Source organism: Panthera leo, chromosome D3 (genome assembly GCF_018350215.1).
Source record: "Panthera leo isolate Ple1 chromosome D3, P.leo_Ple1_pat1.1, whole genome shotgun sequence".
Classification (NCBI taxonomy): Eukaryota; Metazoa; Chordata; class Mammalia; order Carnivora; family Felidae; genus Panthera; species Panthera leo.
The window spans coordinates 73893221-73915779 of NC_056690.1; the positions used below are offsets into that span (position 1 = coordinate 73893221).

General features: G+C 36.9%; 2 protein-coding genes and 1 long non-coding RNA gene across 5 annotated transcripts in view; 2 read left to right on the top strand and 1 right to left on the bottom strand.

The window, feature by feature from the left end:
- RAB27B (RAB27B, member RAS oncogene family) overlaps positions 1–8129 on the top strand; it is a 52094-nt gene extending 43965 nt beyond the window's left edge. For both annotated transcript variants that reach the window (XM_042910979.1, XM_042910980.1), the window contains exons 4-6: positions 2359–2462; positions 5211–5334; positions 6425–8129. In XM_042910979.1, the coding sequence (XP_042766913.1) occupies positions 2359–2462; positions 5211–5334; positions 6425–6614 (418 nt within the window). In that variant the 3' untranslated portion in view covers positions 6615–8129. The remainder of the gene's footprint in view (positions 1–2358; positions 2463–5210; positions 5335–6424) is intronic.
- A 94-nt stretch (positions 8130–8223) lies between these two features.
- On the top strand, positions 8224–13678 carry LOC122203835. Of its 2 annotated transcripts, XR_006195359.1 has the most exons (4): positions 8224–9707; positions 10008–10105; positions 12756–12822; positions 13639–13678. It is a non-coding gene; the product is annotated as an uncharacterized LOC122203835 (long non-coding RNA). The 2 variants fall into 2 exon arrangements; XR_006195360.1 differs by lacking the exon at positions 10008–10105.
- A 6171-nt stretch (positions 13679–19849) lies between these two features.
- CCDC68 (coiled-coil domain containing 68) overlaps positions 19850–22559 on the bottom strand; it is a 38571-nt gene continuing 35861 nt past the window's right edge. The window contains exon 11 of the mRNA XM_042910404.1: positions 19850–21124. Within this exon, the coding sequence (XP_042766338.1) occupies positions 21067–21124 (58 nt within the window). The 3' untranslated portion in view covers positions 19850–21066. The remainder of the gene's footprint in view (positions 21125–22559) is intronic.

A 22559-nucleotide genomic window follows, 5' to 3' on the forward strand; every position in this document is an offset into this window, starting at 1 on the left:
TTTTTGGTATTTCAGAGTTATCATGATTAATGCCTTACTAAAGAAATCAAATTTGGGAATAAAGTCATTAAAATACCTATTCTCCTTGCTTTGGTATTAAAAGGAGTGTTGTCTATTGAAGTCATTGAAATCATTAATAATTTTATATCCTTTACTAGTCTCTTTACTTATTTACTTTTCTCTTAATTTGACAAACAAACATTTCATGAGCAAATACTATGTTCAAGACCGTGAAAATGTAATGGATAACAAGTTAGAAATACAACTTCTTTCCTGTTGGCGCTTACAAGTCTAGGGTAGCATTTGAATAGATAAGGAACAATTGCAATATAGCCTTAGGGCAGTGTCAGGAAAACAAAGGGTGATAAGCAGGTGCACGAGGAGAAACCCATTAGCCAGATGTGGGTGTTAGGAAGGCTGCTTGGAAAAGGGATACGTCTTCTGATATATAGATATAGATATAGATATAGATATAGATATAGATATAGATATAGATTAGATATATAGATATATAGATATACAGATATAGATATATAGATATATATACATACACACATATACATATACATACACACACACACACACACATACACACACTCATACATAATGTATGAGTGAGGGAGTCTTAATAGGTTAAAGAGGCGGGAGATCGAGGAAGCATTAAGGCAAGGTTACCCACAGGAAGAACAACGTGTGTGGGAGCCCAGGGGGGAGAGTGAACTTTCTAAGGACTAAAAGAAGATTGGTATGCCTGTGGGTAGTCAGGAGATGAAGCAGGGTAGATGAGCGAGGATCAGTTCATGCAGAGCCTGACAGCTTATGAAAGAGTTCAGTCATTATCTTAAGAGCATTGCATCATTGTTTAGATGTTTTCAGCAGAGGATTTATATAACCAGGGGGAAGGAATCAGTGAAGGGGAGGGTCCCAAACAAAACTGGAGGCAGGAAGCCTGTTAAGAAGGCTGTTGAAGTTATTCACGGGAAAGATAATAGGTTCAAAACTAGGGCAGTTGGACAGAAATGAGAAGGTCGGGAGATGCTTAGTGATTGTATACAGTGGGTGAAGGAGAAAGAACAGCTGTGGCATCACCGAGGATCATGATGCATTGACAGAAGAAGAAATCAGGAGGAGGGGCCAGTTTGGGTTTAGACATGGGAAGTTAGATTTGCCTCAGTTTCCTCCAACTGGAAACATACAACAGGTAATTGAGCATGCAGCATGAAGGGCAGGACAAACCTAGACCTATTCATTTAGGGTCCAACACAGGTGGTAACTGAGCCAGGGAAATGGATGAGATTACTCAGTGAGTGTATGTAGAGCGGGAAGGGGTTGAGAGTGGAACTCCAGGGAAACCAAAGAATCTACAAATAGGCTAACATAGGAGTACAAAAATTAGGAGGACATTTAGGATAGGAAGTGGTATTCTGTATTTCAAAGTTATGTGCCCTTCTAAAACCCTATTTCCAAATTCAATTCTGTATCAATATAGCCCAAACTTTCTCTGCTCCGTCTGTGTGGTCTCTGGTTTTGCCCATTTTCAACATTGAAGCGTATCTCAGCACACCTTCAATTTCACTGAAGGCTTTGGGGTAGAGGAGGTAGGAGCCGAGGAAAAAAGTCTTCATACTGTACGTGACAGAGTATATTCTTCAAAATCCTCTACTAGAGATGAGCGTTCTTGCTTTCTGTCTCCACCTACTATGTCCCTCTGACCTTGCCTTTCTTCCCCTAATCATCTTTCTCTTTCTCCTTTCTTCAGTGGTTTTTCCCTCTTCTTCCTGAGACATGGATGTGAGACTCAAAATCAACTCTACCCCCAGAATGCTTCTAAAAGAGTTTTCTCACCAACATTGTTTTTTTCCCTGCAAAAGAACCCCATCTCCGGCTGCTAACAAGTTGTGGTTTTCTGCATGTAATCATGGGCATTCATTTTTAGGTTACCGAGTGCCAAACTTTCTTCTAGGCGCAGACAAGGGAGATTGAAAAGTTTAAGTTAAAGTCCCCATTTGAGAGTGGCTTCTATTTTACCTGTGGACCATAAGATATCCATGAGCCAACAAGGGGCCCAACAAGTCCAAGGGGCTGTGTAAGTCAGTGTGTGATTGAATGTTACAAACTCAGTGTATATAAGTGTTCTAGACCATAAAGCCAGGATGTGGTCCTAAAAAAATGTCTACAACCAGATGTCTTCCCCTGACCCTTTAGCATTCTTTCTACGCACTTTCTCCTTCTGTAGGAGAATCCATAAGGGATGCCATGGAGATTTCACATTTCAAAGGAAAATAGTGTTGTGTGTATTGTCATCGCAATATGTTTGTGGGCTAACTTCCAGAACTATCCACTGTGTTTTCTTGGCAGATTCCGGAGCCTCACAACTGCATTTTTCAGAGATGCCATGGGTTTCTTATTAATGTTTGACCTCACCAGTCAACAGAGCTTCTTGAATGTCAGAAACTGGATGAGTAAGTGGGATCAACTAGCTTGCATTGGCCACTTTGGGCCCCAGCTTCTTTGCTTCACGACACGAAACCAGATTGGGTTCCACAGATTAACTTTGAGAATTCATGAGTTTAGCATTTCCTGTCTCACCTTCAAAGTGATGGCCTTAATGTGGCTCACCTAAGGTGACTTGGAATTGTATCTTAGAAGAAGCATATGTAGCTCTATCACCACCTATATTCAAGGTCATTATAATTACAATTGAAAGGCTATTAATTCCACTTATCCAATGAGTCTTAAAAGACTTCTTACAACTATGTAAGCTACCACATCTAATCTGGAAAGGAGACAGGGAAAAGCAGCCGTGTTTTCTGAGAGGGTTCACTGACACCTAAAAATGTGTGCCCTTGTGCATGGGTTAACTAATGGATTAATTAACCAATGGATGAATTTGGTGAGAAACTGCTCCAGAGCAGACCAGCCATGTGAAGATAAGATACAGTGTGTCAATCATCTCACATGGGAATTTTACATTTGTGGAAAAAATGTTCAAATGTAAGGAAGCTTTGAATAGAAAAATAGAAAGTTAGGTATAACATTACGTTAAAAGTAGCCTAATCAGTTATTAAAGACAGATTGATATTTGTCAGCCCAGGAAAATAGCATTTGATTTCCTTTTTTAAAAATTGATATAGCACTAAAGAGAATATTTCATTTGCATTTTTATTACAAACATGAATTTTGATCCTAATGTATATATAATATATATAATATATATTATATATATATATATAAGTTGTCCTATGGGACTACTGATAGTCTTATCATTTCTAGATTTGTCGGGGCCGTCTATGGCCAGAGTGATATTTTTTAAAAAATTGGATCATGTTATTTCCCTGCTCAAAGTTTTTCTGGGACCTCCCAAATCACTTAGAATAAAATCCAAACTCCTTCACTCACCTGCAAGGCCATGGATATCAGGCCTTGGATTCCTGTGTAATTTACTTTCATTCTCCCCCAGCTCATTGGCCTCCAGCCAAAAGTCTCTCTTGCTGACAGGGACAAAAGGCACATTCCTACCTGTAGCTTTTGAACTTTCTGATTTTTTTTCTGCCTTGATTTCTCATCTCCTGTTTATGGAGTGTGCTAGCTCTCTCATCACCTTCAAGGTTTTGTTCAAACCTAATTTATCTCTTGGAGGAAGCCTTCCCTGACGACCGTCTACACTAGTACTCCTCCTTACGTTGTATCTCCCCAATGTACATTTTATTTTCTTTTGTCACTTCCACCACCTGACATTATATTATATATTTCTTTACTTGTCATTTTGACTCTCTTCCACTAGAATGGGAGCTCTATAAAAGTGCTTCGTCTGCTCTGTTCCATTGCAGTAGTCCAAAACCTGGAATAGTGTTTGGCACAGAATAGATGCTCGAAAAATATCTATTTATTCTTATTATATATGATTTATAATTAATATATGTAACTGCTTTAAATGCAAATTCAATAATGCACTTGCTACCATGGGGGAAAATACCAACAAATTCTGACTTCGTTAATTGCTTTTCCAGTTGAGTGTTTATCTTAGAATCTGTCTCTGTTTCTGTTTATTATTGTATTTCTTTATCCAAATTTTGGTGGTATTATTAGATTCTGAGGAGATAAACAATAAGATTATTAGATTTTTTTCAGAGAATGACTTATTCATCCCTTTTCAAGGCAGATAAAATTCTTCCTTATTTAAAAAAAAATTCCTGAAGGATACTGTTGGGATTTAAGATAATTAATTGGCATGTCTCATAACACTTTAATTTTTAACACCCAAATAATTAGTGTTACAGGGTAAGCCTTCTCTTCTTCCTTGGAAAAGTTTCATACAGCATCTCTTGAGATAGAAATTAAAGTAATCCCTGTAATTTTAAAAACATAGGTTGATAGATTTCTTATTTCCTTCCTTCTTTCTTCCTTGTTCCCTCCCTTCCTCCCCCAACCCTCCAGTCCATCCTTTTTTCCTTCCCTCCTTCTCTCTTCTCTCTTTTGAACAGTGTACCCTAGAGAAAAGAGAAAAACCTGTCTTAAAATTATTTCTCCATGAACTTGAACTTGTGGTGGTTCAGAAACATTCTATTCTTACAGATCATCACCTTGGACTTCAGGAGATAGAAATGTAGCAGTCTCTTAAAGGAAAGAGTAAACTTACACATTTAAAAATCCTATTTACCTGAGTGGTTCAGTCAACTGAGTGTCCAACTCTTCATCTGGGCTCAGGCCATAATCTCACTGTTTGTGAGCTCGAGCCCCATGTCAGGTTCTGCACTGTCAGCATGGAGCCTGCTTGGGATTATCTCTCTCCCTCTCTTTCTGTCCCTCCCCACCACCCCCCTCAAAATAAATAAATAAACTTTAAAAAATCCTGTTCTGTTATCTCTACTTTTATTTGAGGAACAAATAATATGAAGTGGTACGTCCATTTCCCCAGATGTAGAAGAGCACTGATACGTGATCATATAGTTGCTTCATATGAATTATTATTAACGATCACAATCTGTGATTTGTGAGACGTTATCTTCATTCATTTTACCAACGAGGAAGCTGCAGTTGAGAAGCGTTGAGTAACTTGGCTAATATAACCAGTAGGCAGCCAAGCTGGAGGTGAACAATTAGTTTAGGAATTTGAAGTATGAAAAAAAAAAGGAATTTGAAGTATGAGCAGTCATTAGACATCACTTGTTTATAACTAACGTGCTGGGTCCATCTGCTTTCTTCCTAAGGCCAACTGCAAGCAAATGCTTATTGTGAAAATCCAGATATAGTATTAATTGGCAACAAGGCGGACCTGCCAGACCAGAGGGAAGTCAATGAAAGGCAAGCCCGGGACCTGGCTGACAAATACGGGTGAGTCATTTACGTGGAGATGTCATCTAATCTTGCACACTGCTGCTTAGTAATGGGGCAGGGATATGAGGCTGATACTAGGAGGACGCCCCTTGAATCAATACTGGCACATGAATGAAAAAGATCTTTCAGGGGAATGTATGGGATCTTTCAAACCAATTACTTAATAGTAATAGCAGCTAACATTTGCTGGGTAATTATTATGTGCTAACAACTGTCCCTAGACTTTAACTCATTTAACCCTTCATAACCATATGTAGGAGATCTGGAGTCATCCCATTTTAGATACCAAGAATTGAGGCATGGAAAGATTAAGTGACCAATGGACGGTCCTGTAGCTGCTAAGTAGCAGAGTTTGAATTCAACTCAGGCAGTCTGAGATCAGAGCTCATGATCTTCAACACTATATTCTACTGCCTTTCAACTAATAGTTGTAAAACTCTAAGAAATAATACCTAGCATGGACATAATGTAATCCTCATCGAAGCTGAGCTTAAATGGCAGATTACAAAAATGTTAAATACCCCCCTGTGATTATGAATTGAGTTCCACCACAGACTTCAAATTTAAAACAGTTTCATCTTATCTGCCAATTTTTTACTGAAGAATTAATTCTCCTTGAGGGCTTTGAAAATATGTCTTCTTGAAACTTTTGATTCCGAATAAATATAGACTTATTTATTTACATGTATATCCTATTCAGTGCCTGCTTAATTTCTAAGTCCTATTTCCAGATAATTGATTAAAAGGGAAATGATATTTTAATGGCAATATTTACCACTAGTTTAGGTATTTCTACCCTCTTAATTTTTTTTGAAACAGTGGTAATGCATTAGCTTCAAATTCCTGAGTACCTCCTGTATCCATTTCCTTGTCCATAAAATTGGTGATACCCATAGGAAAAAGCAGCCCACCAGCTTTTACTCACTGAGGAAAAACAAGGATGCTTTCCAACTCAGCCGGCAAAATCTTGATTATTTCACAGTCTCTCAGCCAGCCATGCTTTTGCATGTGTGACTCATTTGTACATCTTGTTATGTCTTTTCTGATTTCTTCCTCTCAAAAATATTTGTCATCTCTTCCATTCAAGCATACCGTATTTTGAAACAAGTGCAGCAACTGGCCAGAATGTGGAGAAAGCCGTGGAAACCCTTCTGGACTTAATAATGAAGCGAATGGAACAGTGTGTAGAGAAGACACAAGTCCCTGACACCGTCAACGGTGGAAACTCGGGAAAGCTAGATGGGGAGAAACCAGCAGAGAAGAAATGTGGCTGCTAGTCCCTGCATAGGAACTGATCATCAAAAACCCCACCCAAATATTACTTCCCAAAACAGCGGCAAACCACAAAATTGTTGTTGAGTAGACCATGCATACTGGCATATCTTGCTTTTCTGCCTGAAAAATCTATTTTAAGATATGAGAATAGTCAACAGTGTTCAAAGGATTGACCAGTTGTCTCTGAGGCCCCTCCAGACAAGATCAGAGATTTCCTAATGTGGTCTCACTACGATGGATGCTCAATTTGTGTGTGTGTGTGTGTGTTTATAAAGAAGATGAGTAGATAAGAAAGTATTCAAGATGATTATCTGTGAGTTTTAAATCACAACAAAAATTACCATGTCACATGGGGGAAAGGGATAGGCCAGTAAAGGGAAAATATAGAAAGACAATTTTTTTTCTTAAAGATTGGATTTACTTCTCATATAGAATTTGATTTGTCCTTTCAGTTTTGCATTGGGGGGACATATTTAGCTAAAAATGCGTACCCAATAAAGAAATCTAAATCGATCGTTAAGAATGACATGGCTATGTACACCCAATAAGCTGTCCTAGGATGGCTTAATTGCTGATAAGTTTATGAGAGTGTGAAAGTCAGACTTCTGCTAAAATATGGGAGATTGTATATTAATGTCCTTTTTATATTCTTAATAAATGGCAAATAGACAAGAACAGGACTGTGAACGACAAAGTACAAAAGAAATGCCCTGGAAGAAAAATGAACGTATGATAACATGGCATTTGGACAAATGAAATTGAATGTGTCTGTCACAGATGTCTGGAAGAGTCATTTAGCCAAATTTCACCCAAGCCAATTAGAAGTTGACATTATCACTTGGGATTAAGAGAATCTCCAGAGGTTTCCCTTTCAAACAAAATTTTGGAAATCAGTTCATTGTTCAGTCTCACGTTTCATTTTTCTTAGCAAATGGTCATGAGGAGAAATTAAAGGTTGCCAAATTTCTTTATTTCTTTAGAAATGCAGTCAAGAAAAACTATTTAGCCTTACTTGTTTTTTTTTAGATAAAATATGTCAGCAATATGAAAACAAAAAGTGACTAATAGTTGTGCGTTTCTTTTTAATTTACAAAAACAACGGAAACTTGGAATCACTGTTCTACCCTCCACACCCACCCCTGGCTTTGAATCAATTGTAAAAATACAGGTGTATCACTTGGTAGAGCAACAACGTCAGAATGGTGGCTGGTTTTATGCTCGCTCTGAATTTTCATGTCATTCATCACATAAAAATTGATGATACCTCATGCCATAAAACAATATATTTAACATTTGTTTTCATTTCACCTCAGGCAAAATACCCACCTTTGAGGTATATTTGGGGGTAGGGAAAGAGTGGAGCTATATCTTATCTCTAAAAAGTTGGTTAATCATTTTATTTTTTCACATAAAACTGCCTTTTTTAAAAAAAAAATCATCACAAACATATTTTCCATTGTCCTATTCTTAGTATTGTGTCTAAACTGGTATTACATTGTTTTTTTTTATCTTTATGGTAAGCCTAAGGATTAATTAATCATATAAATCATTAATTAATCATATTAAATAAACGATTATTTAAATACTTGTCAGTTTTACCTATAACAAAGGCATCACGCTTCAAGTTTTCTCTTTTTATCATGAGTATATAATTTTGATAGGATGGTTCCTCTTCCTATAAAATTTGCTAATTAAATTTCATTTTGCCATACTCTGTATATTTTTGAATTACAAACATTAGGAACCCTAAATCCAAGTCCCCCATTCTCCCTTTGAGCCTCTCTCTAAGGTCTACATCTGGTGTTGACTCAGTTTTAGGAACACAGATCCAAAGGATTGTCTAAGATGTTCTTGCAAAATTCTCAGTGTTAATTGCTCAGTTCCTCTGACTTCTGCAGCATAAGGCCAGCTTCTAAGATCCATCATGCTTGGGTGTTCCTTCCAATGGTGTTTTTCTCTACGATGCTCTTCGTGACCTCAGTGCCTGAGCCATGGGGATAGGAAGCTATTAGCCAAGCTCAAAGATGTTTTAACTGAGAGTAAAGTGAGAAGAAGCAATATAATCGTTGCTGTGGCAAAATTTGGCAAACTTCCTATGGTCATTTTATCAAGTCTTCTTTGGATTCGAATTGTGATGTCCCCTGCATCTCCGTAATAGGGAATGTTTAGCCTTTATAAACTCCTAAAGGTATTCTATTTTGGATTTGGTTTTTTGTTTTTGTTTTTGTTTGCTGTTTGTTTTTGGTTTCTATTCTTTTTCCAGTTGTATGATTGACTTATTTTTGCCAAGATTCTGTCATTGTCAGTTATTTCACAAGAATTTCTTCGGAGTCTATTTTAAGATCATTATTTGATAGATGTAGCATGAAGCAGAGGGCGATGATGCCCATAATTATAGAACTATGCCTATAAAAATAACAATTATTGGGTAGCATTCTCAAGAGGCAGGAAATCTAAAGAAGACAAGGGAACTAAAATAGCATCCTACTTATAAATAAGTACTTGATCTAAAAAAATATTTTCTCTGACAAGTTTGACATCTGATCCCAAATTCTATGTCACCATTACTGGAAATTCCTTCACTTAATTATTTCAGAATTAATAATTATGCATAATCCGTTTTATAATTTCAAATTGGTTTGAAATTGCTTGTTAGTATACAGACTGCTTTAAAGAATTGCATACCTCCTTTAACCCAAAACAGCATGTATTTTTAGCCCAGATGTATCCTGTTATTGTTATCTCCCAAATGCTTTGGTAAACCCCCATACTGTATTTTGGGGAAATATTTAAAATGTAGATGAAACTTCTTTCTGATATAGAAATCACTTCTGGAGTGCTTACACTAGTTTGATGTTTACATTGCTCTAACACAGTGCCTCGAATACCTCTGTGACCAAATTTGTCTCCAACCACATAGCTCACATTTCCTATGATGTCATAAAAGAAGAGGGCCTCACAGAGACACTAATACAGTGAAAGATATCCTGGTATCTTCAGCAAAGCGTACAGGATGTTACTGGAATCTGGAGATGATTACCACCATCTCTTTCTCCTAAGCTTCTCACGGAAAGGGCATTGCTTGAGATTCAACTGTGAGTAGGTACAAGGTTACCTTCTAATACACAAAAAGAAAAATCCTTTGAAAACCGTGTCAAAAAATAGCTGAGAAAACATGTCGTCTTGGTATGACGGGTGTCACAAGTCATAAATTGGCAGAGAAAGTGCAAAACGCTAGGAATTGAGCTTGTGGGTCTCTATGTAAGTTTTAGAATTCTTGAAACCGCTCTAGTGATTTGCTATCATTTCCATATTATCAGCTATACACTGCAAAAAAATTCAAAACCAGCATTTTCTAAAGCAAAGTAAACATTTCATCTGTTGTTCTTAACCAGATGGGCCAGTCCAGTCCATGTATCAGCGGATGTCTTTGTTATGCTTCTAGCATAAATTATTCTCTGCCAACCTGCACACATAAAATAAAATGAACTGGGTAAGAGTTTTAATCATATCTTTCTTGTCTCCACTGTAAGAGGGAGAAGGTTGACCATAGGGAATTACATGACTACATTAAGAATAATTTAATAACAGCCAAAATATCCTATAAAGTGTTAATTGAATCCAGTGGAAATCAATAAGTTTGATGAAGCTCATCTACATACTCATCAGCCAGAAAGAGAAGCAATATGTGTAATAGTGAATAGCTAGGTATAGTAGGAACCTGGAACCTATGTCCATGACACAAAATTATTCACTGCTCTGTATCTCTGTTCACTTTTAAAAAGGTTACATATGCTGTCTTCAGTGTCTATTATACTAAAACACTGAAGGAAAATTCTCATCCATGAAGAATTTTGGGGTTATCATCTCAAACTCAAACTGTAAAGAGATAATATTGAAATTTCTGGTTTCCTAAGAGAATGAACTCTTTAAAAGAGACATCTGAGAGCTGGTGTTAGCCAAAGGGATGGAAAAGTTGTCTTTCACCCTGTACCACCAAGCTTTAAAACATTAAAGAAGGCTGGTGCCTGTGAATATTTTAGGGAAAGCTTTATTATCTTTAAAGATGCCAAGATGCTTGAGAAAGTGGTCAGAGAATTCACCAAACAGTATATTTTCTCCTTGATCCTCGACCAATATGATATAAACTTGTTTCCGGGGAGAGCGCTGAGCTCTTAGACATGGAAAGCAGAAATAGAGTATTATCTGAGATGAATGTTGTCTCAATGCTTTATAAACCCATGGCGATATTTGCCTTAAAGTAGAACTGGTAAAATCATTGTTAGAAATCTAAGGAATTTTATAAATTTGTTGCCTTAGAACTCTTAGGTTGAGACCCAAACGTGATGACATTGTTGGGGAAAAGCTGTAAAGGGAGGTTAGAGTTAAATGTTGTCTGAATAGTGTTCTTAAATATTGCAGAACACACAGAAGGCCATACTTTGAGCTTGATTTTTAGGTAGAAAACAAACGGAGAATTAGTAACAGGTAGAGTTTTTGTAACTAGATCTATGGCAAATATTTAACCATCATTTTTATCTACCAAGTAGTTTATGCCTTTAGAACTAAGCTAATAAAAACATTCAAACGCCAAATGTTTCATTAGTGGCATCAAAATGTGGGAACTTTGAAACATTTTGTTTGCTCTATCCGAACTTAATTTTCTCATAAGTTGCATTTTGATTAATTTTTCAAGGAATAGAATCAAAAAGATGCTTCTCTGCAGATCTCCTTTTACCAACAGTGTATGGTTGAGATGTTTTCTAGCTTCATATATAGATAGAACAAAAAACAAGCAAAAAACATTAGTAACAAAATAGTGGGGTTATTTAAAAGGGTGTCAGCTTTTGAAGAAAAAAACTTACAAAGAAATCATCTTTGAGTCGATCAAACTTGTTTAATGGCTCCTTTTCTTTCCAACAGGTCACGGAAATCATGGCTAATATCCCTCAACTAACTTAGTCTTTAAGAATCATTAGCAAATTTTGTAGAAGTGGGCATGTCTGTCCTTAACCTAATGGATCCCTTATTTAACCAAAGGCTCTTGTCCTTATATCTGTTGGAACATCAAAATAGTGTCTGTCCCTAGTAAACGTATTCTTATAATTTTCTGTTCTCCAGGTTATTTTTTTAAATCCTCTTTGAGAGGAAACCTAGTAGTGTAGAAAGGAGACTCGTCAGAAAGAACAATTTGGGGCTCATGAGTGTGCCATTAAATATCTTAGTGGCTTCTCCTCATATGGAACTTATAAACCCTGTGTCCCTCATAGAGTTCATGTCAGTATCAAAGGAAACTACATCTAAGAAATTGGTTTGTAAATTATGTTCCCTTTCGTAAACAGGCACTATTTTCATAAGCTAAGAGTAATAAAAATTACAGTAATAATTTAAACCACTTGTGAGAAGAAGTGTCATAGCAGGGACAAAACACCAATTTTAGAAGTGGATATTGGAAGGCATAAAATGTTAGCAACTTGAAGTCATTGTATTTGATTGGAAATGTTTAATATATCTCAAGTTCTTGAAAAAACTATGAGCTCTATTTCATTTTGTATGTCATCTTGTATTTCTTTCAAGGAGTCCAATTACATTCTAGATAGTATATTACAACTTGGTCAGATCCTCCTTGTACAAATAGGGCTTTTGTGTCCATAGCCTTGCAAAAGGTACTGACTGCATCTGAAATTATCTAAGAGAAATAAGTTATCCTGCTTAATGTATTAAAAATAGATAATGTTCAACATAACACTGAAGTGCTTCACTGTATTCCGACAGTCTACCTTTAAGTGATATTATTCTCATTGTTAGGCTAAGCACTTTTGATTGTTTTGTCTGTCATCTACACAGATCACTGTTTTGTCTAGTGCTATGAATGTAAATGAAAACCTTAAACACGGTGTTTTTATTTTATGCACCCCTGAGTAGACTGTGGTGCCTGACAAACACTGTTAGATCATAATTTTGTTGTATCAAAGTTCTAGTGGCTTCAGAAATCATAGCATCCAATGATTTTGTGGTGTCTGGGTTTGAATACTATGGTGGAGAATTGTATTCAGTGATTGTTTCTGCACATTTTTTCAAATAAAAATGCATTTTTATCAGTAATCTTGTGTACTCAAAGCAAACTTATTTCTGTGTTGCAGCTGAATGTGTGGTGCATGAAGAACATTAAATCAGTATCAACATGGAACTTGTATCATATTTGAAATGGTATCCATTAGGAACTAGGAAAAAATAAATGATTTGGATTTAGCCAAGTGATTTTTATCCATCTCTCTAAACTTTTTCATTTACGATTTGTTTAAAGACTGGGCTTTGCAAGGGAAATTTTCTAATAATTTTGAATTATACATGTGTGAAATTAGCAGTTAACGTGTTGAAGTATTCCAGGGTACGTAAGCACCTCAACGTATTACCTTTTTCTTCCCCATAATAAAATGCTGAGGCAGGAGGTAGTAACTTCCTTAGTCCCAGACTGGTGAAAGGACCAATTCAAGACCACAACCAAAGAGCTTCCTTTTAAATGTTCATTTGCAAAGGCTGCCTTGTTCCCAGAGTTGCTCTCATTCCATATGTTACTTAGTCAGTCTTTGCCAAGATAATGATGAGTTTTTAATTTAGAGATAAACAACTCTCCCACTGCAAGCAAAATAAATCCTTGGCACTGTTCTTTCAACTTTACTCCCTGGTAGCAGTAATGCTGTTTCACATAGGCAGAATCTTTCGCCCCTGGGTTCATCTTAAATAATTCATGACAAGTCATTAGGAACTTGCTTTCCCTAAGGCTTTATAGGATTTTTAAATAGTTATAGCATGCTCCGTATTGGGGGTGGGGTCGGGGAAGACCATCTTGACCTTCAATGTCTTTAATGCGGAAAGGGAAAATCTTTTAGAACCTGTATGTAAGGTGTTTGGATTATTCAGTGCTCTTTATACCAAGAACAATTACAATTTGACGAAAGCTATATCATAGGGGCACCTGGGTGGCTCAGTTGGTTAGATGTCTGACTCTGGGTTTTCTTTCAGGTCACCATCTCACGGTTCGCGAGTTTGAGCCCCGTGCTGGACTCTTCACTGACAGCGTGGAGCCTGCTTGGGCTTTCTCTTTCTCTCCCTCAAAATAAATAAATAAATTTAAAAAATTAAAAAAGCAGCAGCAAGGTTAATAGCCAACAACTTCAATCTGCTTGATTCTCCAGAGAAATTTGTATCGTGACTCATTCACTGATGAAAAATAATGAAACAGATGATTTGGAGTCATGCTAGTTAGCATATTGGATTGTGAACACGCATCATCTGGCTTCATGGACACTCTTCTCCTCCCCTGACTTCCAAAAGCAGTTCCTCATGAGTTCCTCCAGGCAGAGTGTAAAGTCAGAATAAGACCACTCAACTGAACCTCTCAAGAGCAATTTTCCCTTCACTGCGCCTTCCAGAAAACATGGGTTTTCTCAGCATGTTAGGAAAACACAGACAACCAAGAATTAAGATACAGATTCCTAAAAACTGTTAGTTTACCACTGCTCAGAATTCAAAGAACTAGAAGGATAATTTACTTTTCAAATAAAAGGAATGATTTATACAAAGGAAACATGAAAGACTATATTGCATGGAAAATGATTGAGACATGTTAGGACTCACTCTTGACCTGCCAGTCCAGCTGCACTGATGTCCCAGCTATTCTGGGACACACCTGGTCTGCCTGTCCTTTGGAGCTAGTGCACCTGGCTTGCCCCTTCCCGGACGCTTCTTCCACCAAATAATACCTTTTTCGGGTCACTTTCCTAGCCTTCTTCCTATCTTTGCTTACTTAAATGTTATCTTTAAAGAGGGAGGCCTTATTTAAAATTACTATCCTATTTAAATTACCGATCCATGGTTACTACATTTATTTATTTTATTTTTAATTTTTTAAAATGTTTATTTTTGAGACAGAGACAGAATGCGAGTGGGTTGGGGCAGAGAGAGAGGGAGACACAGAATCCGAAGCAGGCTCCAGGCTCCGAGTGGTCAACACAGAGCCCCATGTGGGGCTTGAACTCACAAGCTGTAAGATCATGACCTGAGCCAAACTTGGATACCCAACCGACTGAGCCACCCAGGCGCCCCCATGGTTACTACATTTAAATTATCACCCAGTTTAAAAGTGTAACCACAGCCTTTCACCCCTAGTAATTCCTGATCCCTGTGTTTGGCTTTATTTTTATTCACAGTCCATGGGACATCTCTGACTTTATTATCTGTGGTTTTTTTTTGTTTTTTTTTTTTGTCACTAGAATATATTTACATTAAGGTACAGATTTTTTCCTTTTTCTTTCTTCTCTGACACATTCACACCCTCCTCTTTCCCCGCTGCCATAGCCCTGGCATCTAGAACAGTGCCTGGCAAATAGAAGGCATCAATATATATTTGTTGAAAGAAGAAATGAACGACTCCTACACGAGATCCTGATTGAGTAGGTATAGAATAATGTAGCATTAACTTAAATTTTTTATTACTTTATTGAAATTAATATTTAAATTGTACAATATATTGGTTCTGGGCATGGAAGATACCCATGAAAACATAACCATTATCTACACACTGGACATTTCTACTACCCCCATATATTTCTCTGTATTGCTATTCGCACTTTCCCTCTACTCGCTTCCCCAGGCAAATACTGATTTGCTCTCTTTCACTATGGGATCACATAGTATGTCCTCTTTTTTTCCTCTAGATTCTTTCACTAAGTATAATGATTTGAAGTTTATCCACTGTTGTATATATTTATGCTTTGTTTCTTTTTATTGTCAAGTTCTCTTCCAAAGTATGGATGTACTATGTTTTGTATCACCTGTTAATGGACATTTGTGTTTAGTTCTTGGCTATCACAACCAAAGGTGCCATGAAAATTCAGATACACATTTCTTGTGGACAGAAGCTGTTGTTTCTCTTGGGTAAAACAAAAACAAAAAACAAAGAATGGAACAGCTAGGTCATATGGCAGGTGTATATTTGACTCTTAAAGAAACAGCCTGGTTTCCAAAGTGCTGGTCCCATTTTTGCATTCTCGCCTTTAGCACATGATTTTGTTTCTCCACATGCTCAATAAGGCCGGTGTTTGTATTTTAGCTGTTTTAGTGGGGGTTTGGTATTTATTTCTTAGTGGTTTTCATTGGCATTCCCCTGATAGGCAACAGATGAGGCATCTTTTCATACGTGTATTTGTAATTTGTCTATCTTGTTTTAAGAAGTGACTCTCTGAACATTTTTGTCCATATGTTTATTAGTTTGCCTTCTCATTGTTTTAAAAGTTCTTTATATATTCTGAATACAAATCCTATACATGTGAATATTTTCACCCATTCTGTAGGTTGCTTTTTAAAATTTGTTTAGTGGTGTATTTCAAAGAGCACAATATTTGAATTTTAATATTCAATCATCAATTTTTTTCCTTTTATGGTTTGTGTTCTTTGTGTACTAAACACAAAGGTTGTAAAGTGTTGCAAAGAGACTGTTTTCTGCTAGAAATTTTAGTTTAGTTTTACATTTAGGTATAGTGTCCATTTCATGTTAATTATACACTGTGAGAGATAAGAATTGATGCTAATTTTTTTTCACATATAAAACTTGCAGTAGGGGTGCCTGGGTGGCTCAATTAAGAGTCTGACTTTGGCTCAGGTCATGATCTCGCAGTTTGTGGGTTCGAGCCCCATGTAGGGCTCTGCGCTGATGGCTCAGAGCCTGGAGTCTGCTTCGGATTCTGTGTCTTCTCCTGTCTCTGCCCCTGTCACACTCTTTCTCTCTCTCAAAAATAAACAACAGCAACAAAAAAACCCACAACAACTTGCAGTATTTTCAATGCCGTTTAGAAGACTTTCCTGTCTCCTTTCTATAGCCTTGACAGCTTTGTCAAAAATCAATCACATAAAAAAAAATCACATAGATGGGTCTATTTATGGATATTCCTTTCCATCCATTTAGATATTTGTGTATGTTTTCACCAATAGCAAATATTAATATGTTTAATTTCAATTTCACTAATTTCAGCTTTGTAATCTGTGAACTTGTTAACTTTATTTACTAGTTCTAGTAGCTGTTTGGTAGATTCATTAAAGTTTTCTACATTAACAATTGTATGAACAATGGACATTTTACTTTTCCTTTCCAATTTGTATGCCTTTTCTTCCTTTTTCTTTTTCTTGACATATTCCAATGGCTAGGACTTAGAGTACAATGTTTAAGAAAAGTGGTGAGGGCAAGCATCTCAGTATTAGTCTTTCATCATTAGTTATATGAACTGAAGGCTTTTTTGTAAATGCTGTTTATCAGAAGGATAAAATTTCTTATTCCCAGTTTGCTGAGTTTTTATCATGAATGAGTGTTAAATTTTGTCAGATACTTTTCTTCACCTATTAAAATAATTATATAATTTTTCTTCTTTATTATGTGTATATGGTTACTTACATTGATTTTTTTTTAAATATTTTGGGAGAGAGAGACAGAATGAGCAGGGGGAGGGGCAGAGAGCAAGGGGGGCAGAGGATCCGAAGCTGGCTCTGTGCTGACAGCAGTGTGTTCAATGTGGAGCTTGAACTCACAAACTAAGAGATCATGACCTGAGCCAAAATCAGGAGCTCAACCAACTGAGCCACCCAGGTGTCACTCATTGACTTATTTTCAAATGATAAATCAACCTTGCATGCCTAGAATAAATACCAATTTTCTGTAATTCTACTTCAATTTTTAAACACTTATAAGTATATATTTTAATAATAACACAACAATTAAATATGATTATCTAAATCTCTACTGAATCTTAAGATTTCCCACCCCCCAAAAAAATGGAAGGAAGCAAAAAAGGAGGAAGGGAGGAATTAAAATGATTATGACATTAGTTGAAGGAATTTTCAGTTCTTGATGGAATGGGTCCTTACATCAATATTGATGAGGATTCTATGATTACCTCAGGCTCAGAGGAGAGGTAAAGAAAGTAAAGAAATATGAAAGAATTTGAAAAGTGTGTTCTTAATTTTATAATGCTACTATTTTTTCATATTCAGAACAAAATATTAATAGATTACTTTTTCCCATTAATTTGGATCCAAGAAAAAATTAGCAGAAAAATTCAGGGAGTCATCTAAATACCTGTTCACTAGCAAAACCAATCCATTATGGATTTTATTGTCATGAACAATCAAATAAAAATGGCTTAATTTACTTATGCATAATTATCTTATTTTATTTATTTTTTTAAAATGTTTATTTTTGAGAGACAAAGAGGCAGAGCACAAGCAGGAGAGGGGCAGAGAGGGAGGGAGACACAGAATCCAAAGCAGGCTCCAGGCTCTGAGCTGTCAGCACAGAGCTGGATGCGGGGCTCAGACTCAAGAACCATGGGATCATGACCTGAGCTGAAGTCAACACTTAATCACCTGAACCACCCAGGCACCCCTACTTATACATCATAATTTTAATGTAAAAAGAAATAAAAACAAAAAATAAACAAAATATGGTAACAATTTCTTTATTGTAAACAATTATTCAAAAGATAGATGTATTACACCAATTATTTAAGCGTTTCTCTTTGTTGTTGCTTGAACATTTCCTAATGGTAATTCGTAATGATATATGTAATCAAAGTGAAACTGTTTCTTTTCATTTCTACCTTCATATATTCACTTCAAGGTCCACTTCAGGCCTTCTTATCTAATGTATTAATTAGTATAATTATAAGCACAATTATTTAGGCTACAACTGAACTGGTATTTCTTTTCCTGTATTTCTCATGTGATACTACTTTCAGATTAATACTTTTTATTCTCCATTGTAATTGTTTGTTTTATGGCTCAGAAATATTTATTCCAAAAATATTCCAAATGATAAAAGCTGAGACAGTAAAGATATAGGAAAAATCTATATATGACAAGTAAATGATACTGCTGATGCTATTAAAAAGATATTTTTGTATTTGAAGAGTCCAGATCTTTTTACGCTGCTGAAACTGCTTGATCTTAGTCTCAGGAAATCCAAAGAACATTCCAAGGTGAACATGGAGGGCACATGAGCACCTCCTATCCGTATCACGTCCAGTGGTACTTTCCGTGTTCAAAGATGTTATGCTAAGTGAAATAAGTCCTCCAGAGAAAGGCAGATACCATATGTTTTCACTCTTATGTGGATCATGAGAAACTTAACAGAAGACCATGGGGGAGGGGAAGGGAAAAAAAAAGGTTTGAGAGGGAGGGAGCCAAAACATAAGAGACTCTTAAAACTGAGAACAAACTGAGGGTTGATGGGGGGTGGGAGGGAGGGGGGGGAGGGGGGGTGATGGGTATTGAGGAGGGCACCTGTTGGGATGAGCACTGGGTGTTGTATGGAAACCAATTTGACAATAAATTTTATATTAAAAAAAATAAAAAACAAAATAAAAATGAGCAGAGTGAGACCTACATTAAATCCAGCAGTGTCTTCCTATTTTTGTCTTTAGAATACATTATTCTAATGGGAATCATTCTGGTTGTTAGGTCTGTTCAATGGATCCATTCCAAAATCTCGCATTTATTAACATCCAGCTTGGTGATTGAGGTGTAAGAGGAACCTAAGTGATCACCAGGTGAAAAGTGAATTCACACACTACACTGCAAATGCTTGAAGCAGAATTCATGATCCCAATCTCCCACAAATGTGCCTGAAAATACACTGCCAAAAAGTCTTCCATGTGGTATAAGGTCATGATAATAAATGTAAAATTAGAAGATTTTTAGCAAGTTGTTCTGAACTACGTTCTTACGAGGGTAGTCCAAGTAGGTGAAAGGCCAACTTATTTCAGGAAAATATTTACTTTATGAGTAAAGGTTCTTTCTGTCACTCACAGGATGGTGCAGATAGCCAACAAGGAAGCTGTTTCATTAAAGTAGCAAAAAGAAAAAGCATTTCTGTAGTGTGGGAGTATCTCAGACCATCAAGAGAGCAGGTAGAAGGAATACTGACAGCCAAATCAAGAGGTCCAAATCCTCGCTCCATTGTAGCAGCAGGGAAAATTACCGGACCTCACAGCATCCACCCCTGTGAGATGGTAATAATAGTATGACTTGCTTTTGAGGTCTTTGGGTAGATTAAAGCAATTAATACAGGTAAAGTACTTAGAATTGTTCCTGGCATCGGAGCCGTGTCATAAATGCTATTAAATAACTACATCTGAAAAACCAGCAAGCAATAAAAACATGATTCACGAAATGCACACATATAGTTACGCAACATTTCAAGGATTACAGTACGTCAATGAATTTATAAATGCGTCACTTAATCTCATTTGAATGTATTTTTATATATTTCATAGATAATACTGATATTTCACATTCCACATTGAAAGGCTTGAAGCAGCTTTCCTGAGAAAATGTTTACAGTCGTACTCCAGAGAGGATAATCAAAAGGCTTACAAGTAATTCACCCTTCAGCAGGGCTAAGTCTGCCCATTATTCATTTAGTTCAAGTGCCTTCTATCCTGTTAGCCCGTTTGCACTTCTACAAATTAGAGTCTGGTTTTCCTCATAGCAAGCACAAACTCACCTGTGATGAATGCCGGTATCAAAATGCAAGCACACTTTCACCAAGGCACTGGACATACGATGGATGGAGAATCTTCCCAGCTATAGACAGTAGCCATTGCTCCTCTTAACCCACAATACACGTATTTTTGTGAAGGTGTGAGTTGACGGCATTGTGTTCCTATTCTTTCCCCCAAATATTTTCTTAGCTAATACAATGAATCTTATAAAGAAAATTAGGCACCAGGTCAGAGTCACAAACTGCATTTCTTCATGCTTACTTGTGGGTGATCTCTCGCAACCAATTCTCAATCCCAGCTGAAGAACAATGGCTTCCAGAGGTGCGGTAAGATGCCGTGATTCTTAGCAATGGAGGGCTGCGTGGATTGGGGAATTAGCTAAAAAGAACCTACTTCTCCTGCCCATAATGCCATAGAGAATAACTCTCCTACTAACGATAGGTCAGGAGATGAATTTATAAATTCATGTTAGGATATTTCTTGTTATTCAAAGTTAACTTTAAAATAGATCATTTATTCACACACATGCACATACACTCTTCCATTTATATACATAAAAACCACTATCAGAAGGTTATAGTTGACAACCTTAAACCACTCCCTTCAGCAAAAATCTGCAAAAAATATTCAGATTCTTTTTGAAGTTTAAAGCAAAATTCATCTTCCATCAAATGCCCCAGGTCTCTTCACCCATTCAGTAAGTTTTGAAGGAAGAGTTCCTTGCCTTGAATATACATTTGTTTGATTTTCTGGAGTGTCCTCTTCCTGCAGAGCCGTTGTATAATAAATCCCATTGAATACTGCCAGTGAGCCATTTTAACTTGCACATTTAGTCTGTGTTTCAAGGAATAAATAAGACCCACATAGTGATCTTGCTTATTGAGATCTTCAGCTAGTCAGCTCATTTCTGGAGCCTGATCAACATCAGATAGGGCGTCGTGCCTTCAGTCTTCAATTCACTGTAGAAAAGATCAAATAATTATTGATAGAGAGCACATTAAACTTTAGCGATATAATTGGTGTATCACCACCATTTCCATCTCCACCACCGCTATACGACCAAGTCTGAACTAATTGCTTTAATCTAAGAGATCTGGTGGTTAATTGGTTGACTGACTAATTCCCCATGAGACATGATAGAATCACACTGTGGAAGCATCTAACTTATGTAAATTCAGCTAGTTGTAGAGGGACAAGAGTGAGGAAGAGTGAGGGGAAGTGAGAGAATTAGAGACTATATCTGCCATTCCATGCAGTGAAGGCATGCATTGGAGTGACCTGGAGACAGGAAACACGAATCAACCCTCCTGCCAGGATGTTTGAGTCCTGTGGGCTTCTCAAGTCTGAACTTCTCCCCTCACTGTGTGATTCCAGTATTTACAATATATATGTATGTATATATGTGTGTATACACACACACACACACACACACACACACGTTTGTATGTGCATTTTGTTGTTGCTGTTTTTGTCTAAGAAGATGATCCTGAATCTCCAGCAAACACCCTTTCTGGTGTTCAAGAAACATCTATATGTTTTAATGCTCAAAGACACCACCTTGCTTTTTAATATTTACTGAGAGATACAGAATTATATTTTGTGGGTAATTAAAGAGATTTGCCTGGATTAATTTTTAAATGCATATGATTTTCCCCCTGAACAGCTACTTTTCTACTCCAATCTCTCCCTTGAGTTATAATTCCACTGTATATGGGTGAACCCAGAATTACCACATCATACTACCACTTACGTCCTCAAAGCAGCCAATTGGCCATATTTCATTTTGCAAACATGAGACCTACCAAGTCATAGAAAGAAAAGAAATCTTTAAAACTAAAATATGTTTAACAGTGAATTTACTACAACTAAAGAATTGGCCATAGAAGTCATTCTTTCCAGCACATTCCCTCTGTACGGGCTAGAGTCTCTGCATTCAATACTGGAGTAGTTACAATAAAGAGACAAGCAGTTGACCTCTCCTTCACTCCACTCTGTCTGCGTTCCCTACAGGGTCAAAACAGCTGATGCCTCACCACCCCAAGGGGACTGGTATCTGGTAAAGGAACAAAAAAATCAATTGTCTTCCTTTTCCTTGGAAAGTCATGCTTGCTCTTCTGTTCTGGACTCTTCATTTCTTCCCCCACTGAAGTGACTACTTCTCTCACTGCTTCTGAAATGTGGGTATTTCACTTCCTCCTGTAATATTTCTGGGGCTTAATTTCTTTTCTTTATTGGAAGTTTCAGGGCTACTGGCCAAAAAGTGGATAACTTCGCATCAGGGGGACTGACAATTTTAGAAGAATCTATTCAGAATGGCTTCATCTCATCTCTCATTACATATATCATTAGCAAAGGGAAGCAAGGCTGCAGGGAGTTCTGCCAAGGGAGATGGAC